Source organism: Corylus avellana, chromosome ca3 (assembly GCF_901000735.1).
Source record: "Corylus avellana chromosome ca3, CavTom2PMs-1.0".
Classification (NCBI taxonomy): domain Eukaryota; kingdom Viridiplantae; phylum Streptophyta; class Magnoliopsida; order Fagales; family Betulaceae; genus Corylus; species Corylus avellana.
Genome location: NC_081543.1, coordinates 8,999,475 through 9,015,064, shown reverse-complemented (window position 1 = coordinate 9,015,064; position 15,590 = coordinate 8,999,475). Strand labels below are relative to the sequence as shown.

The 15,590-nt window shown below is 33.6% G+C and overlaps 2 protein-coding genes across 9 annotated transcripts in view; both read right to left on the bottom strand.

Moving 5' to 3' along the window:
• Positions 1 to 2,394, bottom strand: part of LOC132174635 (WAT1-related protein At5g47470-like) — a 10,105-nt gene extending 7,711 nt beyond the window's left edge. Inside the window, exons 1-2 of the mRNA XM_059586265.1 lie at positions 1,861 to 2,394; positions 1,693 to 1,758 (exon numbers count right to left, since the gene is read on the bottom strand). Coding sequence (XP_059442248.1) covers positions 1,693 to 1,758; positions 1,861 to 2,060 — 266 coding nt within the window. The 5' untranslated portion in view covers positions 2,061 to 2,394. The remainder of the gene's footprint in view (positions 1 to 1,692; positions 1,759 to 1,860) is intronic.
• A 6,572-nt stretch (positions 2,395 to 8,966) lies between these two features.
• LOC132175573 (protein NONRESPONDING TO OXYLIPINS 2, mitochondrial-like) lies at positions 8,967 to 13,982 on the bottom strand. 8 transcript variants are annotated; one of them, XR_009439442.1, is made up of 5 exons: positions 13,650 to 13,982; positions 13,421 to 13,577; positions 12,856 to 12,919; positions 9,713 to 9,754; positions 8,967 to 9,358 (listed from the first exon to the last, which is right to left on the bottom strand). XR_009439442.1 is itself a non-coding variant. In XM_059587549.1 (4 exons), exons 1-2 carry the CDS (start codon positions 13,823 to 13,825, stop codon positions 13,427 to 13,429), a joined length of 327 nt encoding a protein of 108 aa, XP_059443532.1. In that variant the 5' UTR covers positions 13,826 to 13,982; the 3' UTR covers positions 8,967 to 9,358; positions 9,713 to 9,754; positions 13,421 to 13,426. The 8 variants fall into 8 exon arrangements, 4 of the variants coding, with proteins under 4 accessions (XP_059443532.1, XP_059443534.1, XP_059443531.1 ...); XR_009439444.1 differs by having other exon boundaries at positions 13,459 to 13,577; XR_009439441.1 differs by lacking the exon at positions 9,713 to 9,754.
• Between the last annotated feature and the right edge of the window lie 1,608 nt (positions 13,983 to 15,590).

Sequence of the window (15,590 nt, the reverse complement as noted above, 5' to 3'; positions counted from 1 at the left end):
TTTTAAATAAGAAATAATGTGAGTTTTGTTTGTAATTTCATTTTACTCTTCTCCATTCTCAATAATAACTATTATTTTTTCTAACGAATTACTTATTTTGCGGACCAAATAATGCCTAATTGATTCCATCCCCACTTTGGGCAAAGCCAGAAACCGAAATTGGAAGGATTAGTCAAAAAAAAAAAAAAAAAAAAATAGCTTCCCTCTTCCCCATATAGCAAGAGTACATTTTCTTGACACTAATTATAACCATTGCTGCGTTGGTTTCCTAAAAAAGGAAATGTTATGTCTATAATTATAAACAATAGAAGCAATGTTAATCTAACACGACATGGGATCAGAATTCAGAAGGTGACACCTCAACAAGAAATCCTTAATTAGCTTCCACTTCATAGTTCGTGATAATATGATTCAATGAAGGAGGTAGCCACGTATACGTTATTATCTCAAAAAAAAAGAGAAGTTAATTTGGACCTACTTAAAATCACTTATGAATCTCAATCTCACCTAATAAAAGTTAATAGAACTGTTAGTACACATAAATACCTTTATAATACGTCTACCCTATATTGTGGCCTACTCATCTTTCTAACACTCGATGAATGATAGAACTTAGCTTCTGTTGTGGTTGATGCCTTTGATGTAAGGATTGACCGTTGGTTGGAGAATGATCCTAACTCATCTCACAGGAGAGCTCGTATTCAAAAGGCGGACCTTAGCCCTATTAATGTCGTGACTTTTTTAGCCACCCTTCTATTATGTAGTGGACTTAACCGATGGCTTAGTGCTGCCTACGTAGGAATGTATTATGGTTACAGATGTAAAACTGGAGTGTTACAATCTTCTCCTTTTAAAATCTAAGAAACCAATGTAAGAATTTGCAAGTGCCTTCATATATAATCCATTCTATAATGACCTAGGGAAAAACGCTAGCCACATCTGCGCTATTACTTCAAAATGACTAGTCAATTTGCAGTTTTCCTAGAATTCATTATAAAGCTAATCACAAAAACGCTAACCACATTTGTGCTATTACTCTAAAATGACTAGTCAATTTGAAACTTTTCTGGAATTCATTATAAAGTGCATTTTCACCTATTAACTAAACAATGTGGGACTTAACACCCATAACTATCTTTATAAACCACCCACTCTATGTGAGCTTTTTTTCATCTTCCCAATATGGGACTAGAGTATTACACATTTATTTTATATGTGTACTATTCAATTTCCTAATGTGGGACTGAATTTTGTGGTTAGGGTTCAGAAATTTCTTTTTCTGGTGATACTAGTGCCAAGCTTTTCTTCAACACAAGTTCCCAAAACATGGAATAGAATAAAGATTAAATGAAAAAAAATAGATAATTTATTCTGTTCTTATCAAAAAAAATAGATAATTTAAACATTAGGAGAAGCAAAAACACCAGAGAAAAACATTAAAAAATAATAAGAAGAAGAAGAAAACAATTGGTGAATTATGGTTTGGCTTGTGGGGTTGAGAAAAACAAAATAATAAAAAAAGACAAACCATCAATTCTCTGTTCCCCACATTTCTAGGGAACGAGAAGACAAACATGAACAAAAATTAAACAAAAAACAACAATCATCATCTGATATAATGTTTTCCTTATTCATTTTTCCTGATTATTCGAATGAAAATGCAAATTTGAAATATGGCCAAAATTTTCTTACCCTCCAAAGGAGATCAAAACCAGCTGAGTAACCAACTTCAAGCTGAATTTCTTTGGCCATCTACTCCTGCAATAGATGCATAAAAACTCTCATTTATACTTGGACCCTAAAAAGAACAAGAGAAAAGAAAATCATTGCAAGTATTTAATTATCAGAGAGAGAGAAAACCTTTCAAAGAAAACAGAAATGGGACAGAGGATGAGGAAGGTGGCAAAGGAAGAGAAAATAACAATGGTGAGAGGCTTGAGGCCCATAGACATAAGAAAACTAAGCAAAACAGAATTTCCTGCATACACAACTTGCACCCCAATCAAACCCCCTATAATTGCCACTTCTTCCAATACATTCTTCTTCGGCAGCTCCACCATCTTTCCCTTCAATCTTTTATCTTCTTCTTGCTTTTCCAGCCCCAATACATGCAGAGCTTTCTAGAAATATATATATCTTTCCCTTTTTCTCCCTCTTTTTGTTGCGAGAAACTCCCTCCCTATTTCCCCTTTACCTGCTTTTCCATTTGCCTTCTTCTCTGTTCTGGGTGCCTCTGCCTCCTCTCTCTCCCTCTATTGTCTTCTTCTTTTTTTTCTGTCCGTTTTTCTTAGCAATCTTTGTCTCAGGTTGAAGCTCAGCTAACGTTCATGGGTTTCTCTACCCGTCTCCTCCCGGTTCTTCGCGTTGAAGAGAATTCTCCTTATCTTATCTTTCACGAGGTTTGGAGAAAAATGTCGGTGGCTGTACGTCAACGGCTCTCTCTCTCTAACTTTCTTTTTTTTTTTACTTTTCTTTTCTTTTTCTTTTTTTCTTTTTTTCAGCAAATTTCGGCTCCTGGATGATTTTACTTACAATTTTTGGTGTAGGATGTTCGATTTTAGAATGATTGGCTATATTTAGTTTATTTTAACCAAATTGCGTTTACAAGTAAAATAATGATGATAATGATGATAAGAGATGCGGTGCTAAATTGTTGAAGAATATTCTCACATTGCCTATGAATTAGATCTATGGCATGTTTATAAGAAATGAGTAAGTCTCTCTTATCGAACCGGTTTTATGAGATGAGTTACGCTCACGAATTTCTTTCATGATATTAGATCCTACCACAGGACAAATTACTTACCACGTGACAAGAACCAGAAAAAATAGCACATGAGGGAGGATATTGTGGAATAATCCCACATGTTCTGTGGACAGGATTTTGGGCATGTTTTACTCCATTTTACAGCTTTCAATAAAAATTTGACACGTCAGGTAAACACATCAAATACAATGAAGATGAAAGTATCGTATCTTTAATTCAAATCAATCTCATTGACTTTTCCGTTTGTTTTAACCCACCGTCCTCCAATGAACCCCCACCCACCTAGAAACCCTCAACACTGGAGTCTTCAAAACCAACCATGACGGTGGCTCCAGTGATTTTAGCAATGAATATTTTGTCTATGAGGTATTTTGTCAAGTGAAAGAAAATTATTTGGTGTGCAGTGTTATATTATTTTTTGGTTTTTTAAGCTGAGGTGTATGCCTCCTATTGGAGGGTGTAAAACACCCAGTTTACATCACGACTTGATTAGAGTTATTCTCATGATTGATATATACTACGACTTGATTAGAGTTATTCCCATTCATCCTTATCTCACGCCTATTCTATTGGGTTGATATGTTTGGATTAATGATTGTTAAGAAAACAAAAAATGGAAAATTTTCAAGACTCATATGGACTTCAATGTATTTTGAAATTACCCACCCAAAATTCAAAAACTTTCAATTTAGGTTATCGAACTTTTAATTTTTTGCAATGTCTCCCTCCGTTAAGATATTCTGTTAAATCTTGTCAAAATTTTCAAAATGCTATTAAAAAAATTGTAAAGATTCGGGCATAGGTATTTTTGCAAATTCCATCAAATCCTAACCTACGCCTAAATTTTGCAATTTTTATTTTATTTTTTATAATTAAAAAATGTGGTATTTTTAAAATTTTGACATGATTTAACGAAAAGGTAACATTGCAAAAAATCAAAAGTTCGATACACTAAATTGAGAGTTTTTAAACTTCAGAGGTGTAATTGTAAAAGTTATGAAAATTCAAGGGATTAAGTCAAATTTTACAATTACACCTCTTAAAATATATATATAGATGAAAGTTCATGAGATTAAGTCATAAGTGAAGCATTATCCCGTTATGTGAAACAAGTCCTTATTGACAAAGTTCCTAGTTGCATTTTAGACATTATCTTTATAAAGCATTGGTCACAAGTTCACTCGAGTGAACCATTTATTAAAAAGATCAAAAGTTCGCTGGAGAGAACCATTGATTGAACTCTTGGGTTTTTTTTTTTTCACTCAAAGCATCAGTCACAAGTTTGCTTGAGCGAACTCGATCGAACTTCTTGAATCAGATTTTCAGACTTTTATTAACAACCCATTTTAACCTAATAAACTTTCAAAATGAAATTTTTTTGTACAGTACAAAATTCTATCCCGTTGAATTAGATTTTCAACACTACCAAGTTTGCCTTCACCTCTACTCATACCAATGTAACGTGGCATTAGGGTAAACTCCTTCACTCGGCAACTTAGGCAGTTCCCCAATGAAGAAAGGCGCCCCCAATTATATGACTCTTATAATATTATTGATAGTATAAATAAATAAATTTAAGAAATATTTGTTAAAAAAAAAAAAGAAAAAAAGAAGTAAAGTTGATATATCCCCTCAAACTACAACTCAATTAAACGAAATTTTAATTTAAAAATAAATTTATTTAAAAAAATATATATATATTTTAATTTATATTTTTCAAAACGAATTTTTAAAAAATTATTAAAAAAAAAAAGATTTCTTTTAAACGAAGTTTAAGGAAGTTAAGTGAAGTTTTTCCTATATTTAATGACAGCATTGGAGTAGACGAACCAGTGATGGATTTCTTGTAAAATAGGAAAGCAGTAATCGGAGTTTGTCGATCCTTCAAGGAATTGGGGACAACTCCAATGATTAAATTAGTTTTCTGCTTGAGAGATAAACCGAATGGAGAGTTTGCAAGAGAAAGAGAAATTACTTGCATTGCCCTAAAGTGAAAAGTATCCTAATCCATTCGCTCTTTCTATCTCTCTCTCACTCATTATTATTATTTTTTTTTCTTTTTAAAACGAAAATCTTATCAAATTTCATTGATAAAAGAACAAGAGTATAAAACTCTTACATCACATAATATAAAACTTTAATAAATCATATCCAAAAGTTATGAGGTTACAAAATCATAGATACAATAAAAAAAATTCTTACAATCAAGTATTATTTATGACTTCAGTTTCCACTAACCCATATACAGTTATAATTATGAAATAAATTTACTTTGAACAGATTAGATCTAAGATATAAGTAGCCTAAATTTTAGATTTAAAACATAAATAACTTAAATACAGATTAAATTAAATCTAACACATAAGTATCCCGCTGCGAGCTGTAAAGGCGTGCATTGACAAATGTAGGAGAGGAAATGCGTGCATACAAATGCAGGGAGTCAACTATAGTAGGTAGAGGCTTATCAAAACGCTTTTACTTTTGTGCTCCTACACTTTTCCAGATAAATTATGGATAGTCCCTCAACCGTCAAACTTTTCCACAGAAATTAGGCAGGCCATGAGCTCAGCAAGAAAATTATCTGACTTTTTCTCTTTGTGGGTTTTATGGAGGAAGATGAACTTTTCATGAAGCAACAAATAGTAAAAAAAAAACTAGTTAAAACAAGAACAATATATATATATATATATATTGGTGTAAAAATGGGGCACTTGTTTGCATTGCAGTGAGTGAGAAATGAATCCTAAATTATACTTTGTTTTCATCATGAATATTAAGTTATTAAAGAAAAGTTTGAGTAAAGAGATTGTTAAAATATGAATTAAACTAATTTCTTATTTCTTATTAACTTAAGCTTAAGCGTTGCTTGCTTCGATGAACAAGTGATTTGTTTGGCCATAATGACAAACAAAATGGAGAAGCCTGAGGTGGAAATATGAATTGTTAATAAAAACTATTACGTTAAATTCTCTAAATCAGAGACCGTGTTTAATGAAGTAGATATCGCTAGTTTGAAATTTTTTTTTACATAAAAAAAAAAATGCTAGAAAGACAAACATTAAGGTAGCCAAACAACAATAATTTAATATACATAATAAGACATAATTTCTAGTCCAAAAGCTAAGTTTATGAGTTTCGGTCCACTTAAATATATTAAGTACAATTTTTTTTTTTTTATATACTTTCTCAATGTGGGACACAAATCTCACAAGTGTATACGCAACAAATTTTTCATCACTTATGAATCTTTTTTACATTGACCAAATTTTTTCTCACACAGATTGTTATGCGTACTTCAAGAGAAACCACTCTTTTTACTGAAGTTAAATCAAATCTCACAAGTGCATACCAAAATAAATAAATAAAACAATATTATGTTAGACAATTATAATTTAAAACACCACCGAGCTATATAGTGCATTGAAAGAAAAAAAAATTGGTGAAACAGAAGGATGTTGCGTGGCGCTACGATTTCCAACGAGACTTTGCTTAAAGGGTTTCGGTGTGACAACTACCAACTACCAACTACCAACCCTCTCTACAAATTTAAGATATTTCTCTTTTTTACTTTTTTTTTCTTAATTAATTAAAAAAATATATGAGAAAGGATAAAGGCACAATTTTTTAGCACAATTTTTGCTCAATTTTTTTTCTTATGCGGTTATTTTTTTAAAAAAATAAATATTAAAAAAAATAAATTCTGAGGCAATAATAATCTATGTGGTCCTTTTTTTATTTGTTTTTTTTTAAAAAAAAAAAAAAAGTCTTTTTCTTCATAAAAATTGTCATTTTTTTTTTTAAAAAAAAATATATCACATAAGATATTATTGCTTCAAAATTTTTTATTTTTTATTTTGTTTTCTTAAAAAAAAAAATATCACATAAGAAAAAGTTGAGTTAAAATTGTGCCAAAAAATTGTGCCTTTATCGTTCCTAAAAAAAAATATATATATATATATATAATCGGTCCACGTTGATTATATTGATTTGCAATAAGTTTTTTTTAATATAAAAATGTTTTTTGTCTAATTTTTTTTATACGGTCTTCAACACCAATCAAATTACGACACGTCAGATTAGATGAAGGAGAAAGCTAAGATTCATAGACCAACCTCAGTTGGGCCCTTGCCGAATGACGAATGTGGCTCCAACTCTGGCTCAAAACCAAATGGCCATGCTCTGGTTCACCTGTTCCGAGCTTCTACGAACCCGGGCTACGACTCTTATGGCCAACAGCTCCACGGCTAAATTATACCATCAGGTTTGCTTCCAATGTCTCTTCCAATGTCTCTGTCTCCGCTGCCCTTATCAGACTTTATATAAGAACTGACTCTTTGAGTGGTGCCCACCAATTGTTTGCTGAAATGCCTCTACCAGCTTTTATTTCTGGGCAGATTCTTCATTTAATTAAGGCCGCTTTTGCTGCTATTGGCCAACTAAGTTAGTTGCTTCTAGGCAAGCCAATTCACTCCAAGATTGTGAAGTTTGGTGTGGAATGTAGCATTTTCTTTGCCATATGCTTGATTGACATGTATGGGAAACGTGGTGTGGTTGAAGATGCAATACATGAAGTGTACAACAAGATGAAAGATGCAGCTAAAAATGTCAAGGGATATGTCAAACAAGAGCCACATGGCATCGACTTATTGGTCTAATATGGTATACCTTCAATTCATTAGACAGTGAGTTGACAGATAAATTTATTTGAAATTAGTGAAAAACCCAAGGACCTCTTGGTTTAAATTAGAAACTCATGATCAAATTGGAATCACGCTGAAAGCTAAGAACTAAATTTGATTTTTCTTTCTTTTTTTTTTTTTGCTTAAGTTTATTTGTCAAGAACATGAACATCTCCTTTCCTCATGATCGCTAAAACATGTAACTTCTATCACCGTAGAAGTGACAGAAAATGCTGTAAAACAACAAGGAATAAAAGCCATTGAAGCGTAAACGAAATAATGAGGACGTAAGTAGGTGTCCGCAGCCCACAAACCCACCAATCCCACCAAGTCTTTAATTTGGCAATCCACCGAGATGATCAACATGTGTTTGAGAATTACAATCCCACCGACAAGTCAATAAAGCAGTCCACCACAGCCTGCCAGAACAGTTGGCAGATGTCTGGACGGATTGGTAAGGTAGAAGGTTGTCTGCTGTTTTGTTCGCAAGTGTCCGAACGGATTGGCTAGACCGTATGTTTCATTCACAAGTGGATTGCTTGTAAAGCATTGATCAACTTGTACTTGACTGTCCCGGAATACTTTTATCCTTGAGTTGTTTTCAAAAGTTTTTCACTTCGTCAACAAAATTTGTATGTTAATTTATAGTTGCCTGAAATATATTTTATGGGGTTTGTTAATTTGATTATTTGTGCTGCATAATTTTAAAAGGACACAAATTTTTTCCAACCTGTTCTAATAAGTGTGAAGTGTCTGTCATCTATGTTTGAATTTGTCAAAAATTAATGTTTGGCTTCCTAAGTTAGTAAAATGGCAATAAATTACTCTTAAAAATATTTTTTTTAAAAAAATGTAAAAGATGACACTTGGTACTTATTAAAGTAGGTTAAAGAAAATTTCTTTCAAGCTGGTTTGAATGAAATTTTTGTACATTTTAAATTGGCATTGTTACTGCAATTTACTTTATTCACCCCCTTTTAAGGGTATATTTGGGTGTGCATTTGAGGGATCTAAAAATGTGTTTAACGCTAAAAAAATCCATTTGAAGAAAAAAGAACCCATTTGGTAAAAAAATTGAAAAAGCTTTTAAGGGTTCAAAAAGCCCAAAAATAGTCAAAACGCACTTTGGCAAAAGCTCAAAAATGAAGTTTTTGCTAAAAAATGTTTTTTTGACTTCAAAACTTTATTTCTCAAATACAATTACAAATATGTTCTAAGTAAATATGTGGAGTCTAAACTGCATTTTTCAAGTTATAAGCCTACTAAAATATAACATGGGTCATAAGCCCAATAAAATGAGAATAGATCTTTCGGCTATTTTTGTCAGTAAAACTCTGGCCCAAAATCATAACTCAATTTGAATTGACCTCGTCCATCGAATGAGATTGTGCCAAGTGGAATGAGAGCAACAAGGATTAAATTAAAAGGACACCCTGCAGCCTTAGGACCGGATTTCATGGCTTTGGGGGATCCAAAGGCATTGCGACAATTGGCGAGTAATAGGCAAACAACCAGGAGAGAATTGAAGATATATGAATAATACTTGTAAATATCTCTGATGGGAAGAATCAAAATCAAATTCCATCTGGGTACAATAAACAATTTCACAAGTGCATGATCCACATATTGCATCTGTTTTTTTCTTAATCATCTTGTCTACTGACTTATTGGTATCTGCCTTTGGCAATTAAACATACATGAATAGTTAGTGAACAAATATCTCTATGGTGGGAAATACCAAAATCAGTTTCCTTGCTTTCAAGGTTCAAGCAGTATCTCTTCTAAAATGACTGAAGTTCAAAAACAAAAGCCACAATGATCTTGGTGCAAGATTTTCCATTCTTGTGAAGATAGATAACCTCTCGCCATGGTGGACTGCTATAATGTCACCTTGGAACCGACAGACCAAGCTCTAAAACAAGAAGGGAATAGAAAGACATATCAGAAGAAACATACGAGTAAAACCACAGTATTCAATTGGAGAAGAAGAAGATGATAGCATTCAGATCTCATCCAAGTGAACAACTCCCAAGTCTAATCTCAAATGTGACGATATGATTTAACAAAAGATACAGCTAAATTAGCCCCCAGATATTCAGATCTCATCCAAGTGAGCAACTCCCAAGTCTAATCTCAAATGTGATGATATGATTTAACAAAAGATACAGCTAAATTAGCCCCCAGATTCCTAATATCTTCGAATATCTTCTAAAGAGTTCCAGATTGTTTTAATTTGAATATATTGGAGCAAAGATGCAGGGCGCACCTCCAAGTATAGCACATATGTCTCACGTACCATCAATTCCATCTGAGAAAAGGAGCAGCTAAGGTTACTAAAACATTCTAATTCACTTGTAAATGAATCATTCAATGTGAAGCAAATTCAAGCCAAAACACCTAGATCAATAGCATTCGGTTCTGTACCCTATTCACTGATCTAGCAATGTCACCTTTGAAATCCTTCCACTTGTTAAGATTTCCAATACTTTTGGTAATTATCAAGGTAACTCTTGCATTCGGTATCCTTACATTGCTTGCATAAAAAAACTATAACTTATAAGCAATTGTTTTACAGAAATATAAATTCCCAACTTTAGAAATAACCATATGCTTAAAATATGGAAATCAGGTCAAATCCCTGTACTTAAAACCATTTTGACTTCCAAGACCCTAGTTTCAATTTGATAAGTTCGAGACCGAAGTTTGGGGCCCTTCTAAATTCGAGATCTTTGTTAGCCTTTCGTTAATTTGATAAACGAAATGACAGAAAATACAATAATACCTGTCAGATAAAAAAAAACAAAAAAAGAACCACGACCCCTCCATGCCCAGCCAACCATGGTTGTAGGTGGACCACCCCCTTAGTTCTCTTTTTATTAACAAAAAAAAGTGATCTGAAGAGTAGAATTGTATTTTCAGTCATTTTTGTAATCAATTTGATGGAAAGGCAAGGTCTCAAATTTAGAATGGGTTCAAGCTCAGGTCTCGAATTTATCAAATTGAGAACTATGGCGTTAAAAGCGTGTCAAACTCGGGTCTCGAATTTACCAAAAGCACTAAGAGGTCATGACACGATTTCCCTTAAAAATATAAAAGCTACTGTAGATGGGAGCAATAGAAAAGCTAGCATGCTAAGAATATTGTGAATTAAGTGACGTATCCACCAAATAATCTAGTGCCACCACAATGCTGACCTTCGGTAGGCAATCTCTGCAACTGGTAAGCTATGAGTTAGCAAAGGAATGACCACCTTTCATTCCATTTGTTGCAATTTGATGATCTAGCTTATAGGTAAAATAAAGAAAGAAGTGTGCTATGCTTTTTAGTGTCCAAGGCTTAAGCTTTTATGGCACCCTTTTGAAAGAGAAAAATGCTAGACCTACAACTTTTTAGCAGCAGCCGTGGCTCCATCCAATCACATGCCGACACTTGTCAACAAGTTGTAAAAGAGTTGTAGGTGTAGCATTATCGGGGGACCAATTCTACACGCTCTTGTCACAAAGAATTTCATACAACATAGAACAACCTTATAGACTATAAAGGGGGACTCTTTTCTTCTTGCTAGCAAACCAAAATAATATAAAATCTTGTGCAGATGAAAACATCACTAAGGCTGTGAGGCTAAGGTGAAATTTGATGATCACTCACAAGATGCTCTAATGGAAGCTGTCTACACTAAGGTAATGGACACAAAAGCTTGGGTGTTGGCTTCAAAGAGCAAAGAGAACATTATAGACACAAAAGGCTAGGTGTTGGCCTCAAAGAAATGGAATGAGCAAAGAGAACATTAAAGTTGCCAAAACTATGCTATAATTACCAATGCCAAACATCAGGTATGTAAAATATGCATAAGAGAGTGTGATGCAAATTTTGTCTAATCACAATGGCAGAAAAAATAAAAATAAAATAAAAAAGAAGTAAACACGCTGTGTAAAGGTCCAATTTCTTGAAAATTTTGCTTCAGCAACTATATTTTTTAAGCTGCCTTATTGCTTCAGTAATGCATTAGGAAATATTACATTTTAAATTTTTGCTCTAGAAACCTACTATTGGCATGAATTCAAGATCCATTTTCCATAGGAAATGTTGCGCATTTTGAAAAGAAAGATATCACTAACACTGTGTTTGAAAGTTTCAAAGAAAAGGAAAGAAAGGATAATATCTATTCATAGGGAAAGGAAAGTAATGAAATAGATAGATACTGCCCCTTTTCTAGTTTGGATGTTCATGATGGAAAGTTGAGGAAACTAATAATCCATTGTTTTGTTTTCAAGAGAGAAAAGGCAAAGACAGGAAAAGGTATATTTTACATTGTACTATGCCCCCTAAATGTAAATAAGAAGTAATGTTGAGAAGAGTAATTTTGAGAATGACGAGAATTTTCACTAAAAAAAAAAATCTTACGGGCCCAATTCATCTGTTTTGGGGTGGAAAGCAAATCCCTTGAAAGAAGCTGGCTGCAAGTTTCCTCACAAATCCCTCCCTTTCCCAGCTTAAAAACCTCCCAAACAAGAGAACTACCATTCCCTACATTATTTTGCATTCCTTCCCTTTTTCTTTCCGTCCAAATTCTTTCTTTGAAATGCACTGTAAGGTTTGAAGAGAGATTATTGTGCATAACTTTAAATAAGTTTTCGAAATACCAAGGAAAATTACTGAGAAAGAAGATGAATTATTATTTTTTGATAAGTGAGTCTTAAGTCACATAAGTTGGTATGTAGAGTCCAGATGTAGTCTAAAGAAGATGAATTATGAAGCAGCTTGCATTAGAAATTTAGGCAGGGCTACAGTGTGTAAACATCAGGAAGCCATACAAGTCGGGTGTCAAAGCAACGTCAACAAAAGAAATAATTGAACACCAGATTACAGAACACATCTACTAGTATGCAGCAAGCAATAAAGGTTGGTTTAAGGATCAGAACAAGTGTTGCATAATATAATGTGCTGGGCCAGACAAGCTTTTCATTGCACCATAGAGTACAAAAGCCTAATATATAACTATATAACATGATAGATTGGTTCATAAGAGTGCATATCATTATAATATTGAGTTTCTAGATAAATTCTCAAATAATACATGGTTAATGCATGAGTGCAAACTCTATTCAGAAGATGTCATAGATCCAATCAAGCTGAACAAATGAAGAAAACCAAAATCGACTACCAAGAATAACTCATCAAAATGGTAACAAAAAAGTGCCACAGGGAATGAAAACGTGTAAATTTCATTAAAAAAAAAAAAAAGGAAACCTGCATATGTTACAATAAGGGGCCACCTTCCCCAAATAACATTTAAAGAATATTGGTACAAATCGATTATCAAAATTTAGGATAAACCTGAAACACAAGTTTTTATCCTTATATAACTAAACATTCTTAATGCTACTAAGGGAGCACTCATTTTCATACTTGATAATTGGCAGGTCCCGCAAATTCCCATTTTATTTCTTTCAACGACACTCATATTATGTGCCTGCAGGAACCAAAATACTCTAGTCAGATAGCATTAAGATCCTCCACCAAAGCATTTCCAACCCAAACCACTGCCCCTATTCATTTCGCTCATGAAATAGACTCACTAAACCAAGAGCATGGAAACAACAACAAAATCTAACAACAGTCCCTCAGTGTCTCTCCCAACCTACTTCTGACCATTTCTTACTGCTAATGCAACCATGACAGAACATTAGTCTAAGAGTAGAAGGTACTAAATTAACATTCTCTTTTAACACACAAGCACGTCAGATATAACATATATGGAACCTCGGAAATCCACGAACAAGTAAATTTTAATTTTTAGAAGTTGGGTTTGCCCTTTCCATCATTTTCTTCCAATTGCAGTTCTCTAAACGCAATTTCAAAAGAACTCACACCAAACAATTAATTCAAAGCAGGAGCAAGAAATGGAACAATGCACAAGGGGGTGGTAAAAAAAGAAAAAAAAAAAAAAACTGTTTTTATTTTGGTTTTTTACATGATATTAGAGGTCTGGAGAGGTGCAGCAGAGTGTACCCTGCGAGAGCGCTCGACAATTCCTCGATGATGTGCTTAGGCACGACGTCATTCGAGCCGCCGCCACCGCGCTGTGCAGCGGCAAGATCGACTGAACGCTTCCCAGTTCCGCTGGAGACCTGCCAAATTCAGGGTCAGTAAATAAATAAACAAATAAGAAAAGGCACAAAAAAATTTAGCTAGATAGAGACCTGGAGAGTGAGAATCGGCGACGAGGAGGGGAAGTAGACGTGGAGGGGAGAGGGAAGCGCGGAGAGGTGGGAGTGGCGGATTTGGCGAGGGGAGATGTACGGATGTTGGATTTGATGGCGGATTTGATGGACGATACGGATGCTCTGCTGAAGATTCTGTTGCAGGTTGAAGCCATTGAAGAAGAAGAAGAAGATGTGAAGTGGATCCGGAGGAGGTTAAGGACTCGGAAGCTCACGGCGCGAGGGTTTAGGGTTCTAGCAGAACCAAGAGTCCAAGTACACGGCCTCCTGAAGCTGGGCTTCGTTGGGTTGGGCTCCTCATTTTCTTCCTTCTCTTTTTTCTCATCGTTGCCCAAATATTTTTCTTTTTCTTTTTTTTTCAATAAAACTTCACAAAACCCGATAAACTACCGTGCGTTTTGATATTATCTAAAATTTCCATCCGTTAAGATTTTTCATTAAATCATGTTAAAATTCTCAAAATACCATTTTTTTTATTATAAAAAATAAAGTAAAATAAAAATTTATAAAAATTCAGGTGTTAGTTAGAATTTAAGGAAATTTGAGAAAATACTACCCCTAAATGATATTTTGAGAATTTTAACACGATTTAACGAAAAATATTACAAACAAGTTTGTCGTTTGTAGTTTGTAGGAAATTTCTTACAAACTAGCCTTCAAAAATGACATGTATTTCTTAGCATATGAAAAACAAGCATGTGTTTCTTACATATTTTTTTATAACTTAAAGAACATCTCGCTTTTAGAGATTGATTTGTAAAAAAATTATTTCACTTTTTGGTTTAGGAAATAAACAAGATATGCTTCTCGTGTTTGATAAGCATGTAAATGTTTTTTTATAAATATTTTTAACAGGGTATCAATTTTCAATTTAAGTAATTAAGGCTTGCACGTAAGGTCTTTGACATATTATTAACCCTTCTATTTCAATTCAAGTAATTTAATACCTTTTATTATTATTATTATTATTATTATTATTATTATTATCCAGGAAACCACCACAAATTAATGGAGCTGCTAGCAACAGGACCACCTGAAACAAAAGGCATTGAACAACGTGGAGAACTGAGGGAACGAAGAAACCAAAGGCATGGATAAAACCTTCAACGTGGACAATTATGAAATATGTGTAGTCAAATTTTCAGAGAAATAGACCGTTTAGATTATTGATGGATAGAGAAAATAGCAAAAGGTTTCTTTTCGCTTCTTTTTTGAGAAAAAAGAACAAGGGGGGAGGGGGGCTAGAAGCGGGGGTGGCTCAGCCACCACTTTAGTAAAATGGGAAGGGACCGAATTATTGAGTTATCATTTGTGTTAAAAGCTTAAATTAATAAGAAAAAATAAATTTAATCAGTTCAGCTACCCCTTTAGTCAAATGAGGAGTGAGGAGTGGCCCAACCGATAAATTATTACTTGTCTTAAAAGCTTAAACTAATAAAATATATATATATATATATATATATATAAAAATTTAATCATTTAATAAATATTTTAACATGAACCACCACGCCACAAAGACATTAAGGGGTGAGGAAAATCACCCCAAAATGGCCCCATACTTGCCTCCTTTTCTCTTTGTAAGTGGTGGGCAGGGGATGTTCATACAGTGTAGGCTAATTTTTTCCTGCATGTGAGTGTGAACTACAAAAGTGCTTTTAAGTGAGAAGACTCCTCTTTGTGGAAAGTAGCCAAGGAAAAGACTTGTAGCAAATGAAACACCCCCCAGAAAACGTCAACAAATTGGAGCCAAATAGCTTTCTTGTAATGAAATCAAATTTGTTTGAGTTTGTTCTAGAGGGCTATATATATTGTTAGATTATTTCAAATAAAATAAATTTATCTCCATTTGAATTTTTTAAACTTTCCCTCCACTTGTGTTTTTAACTTATTCTCACATTAGTACAAAAAAAATAAAATAAA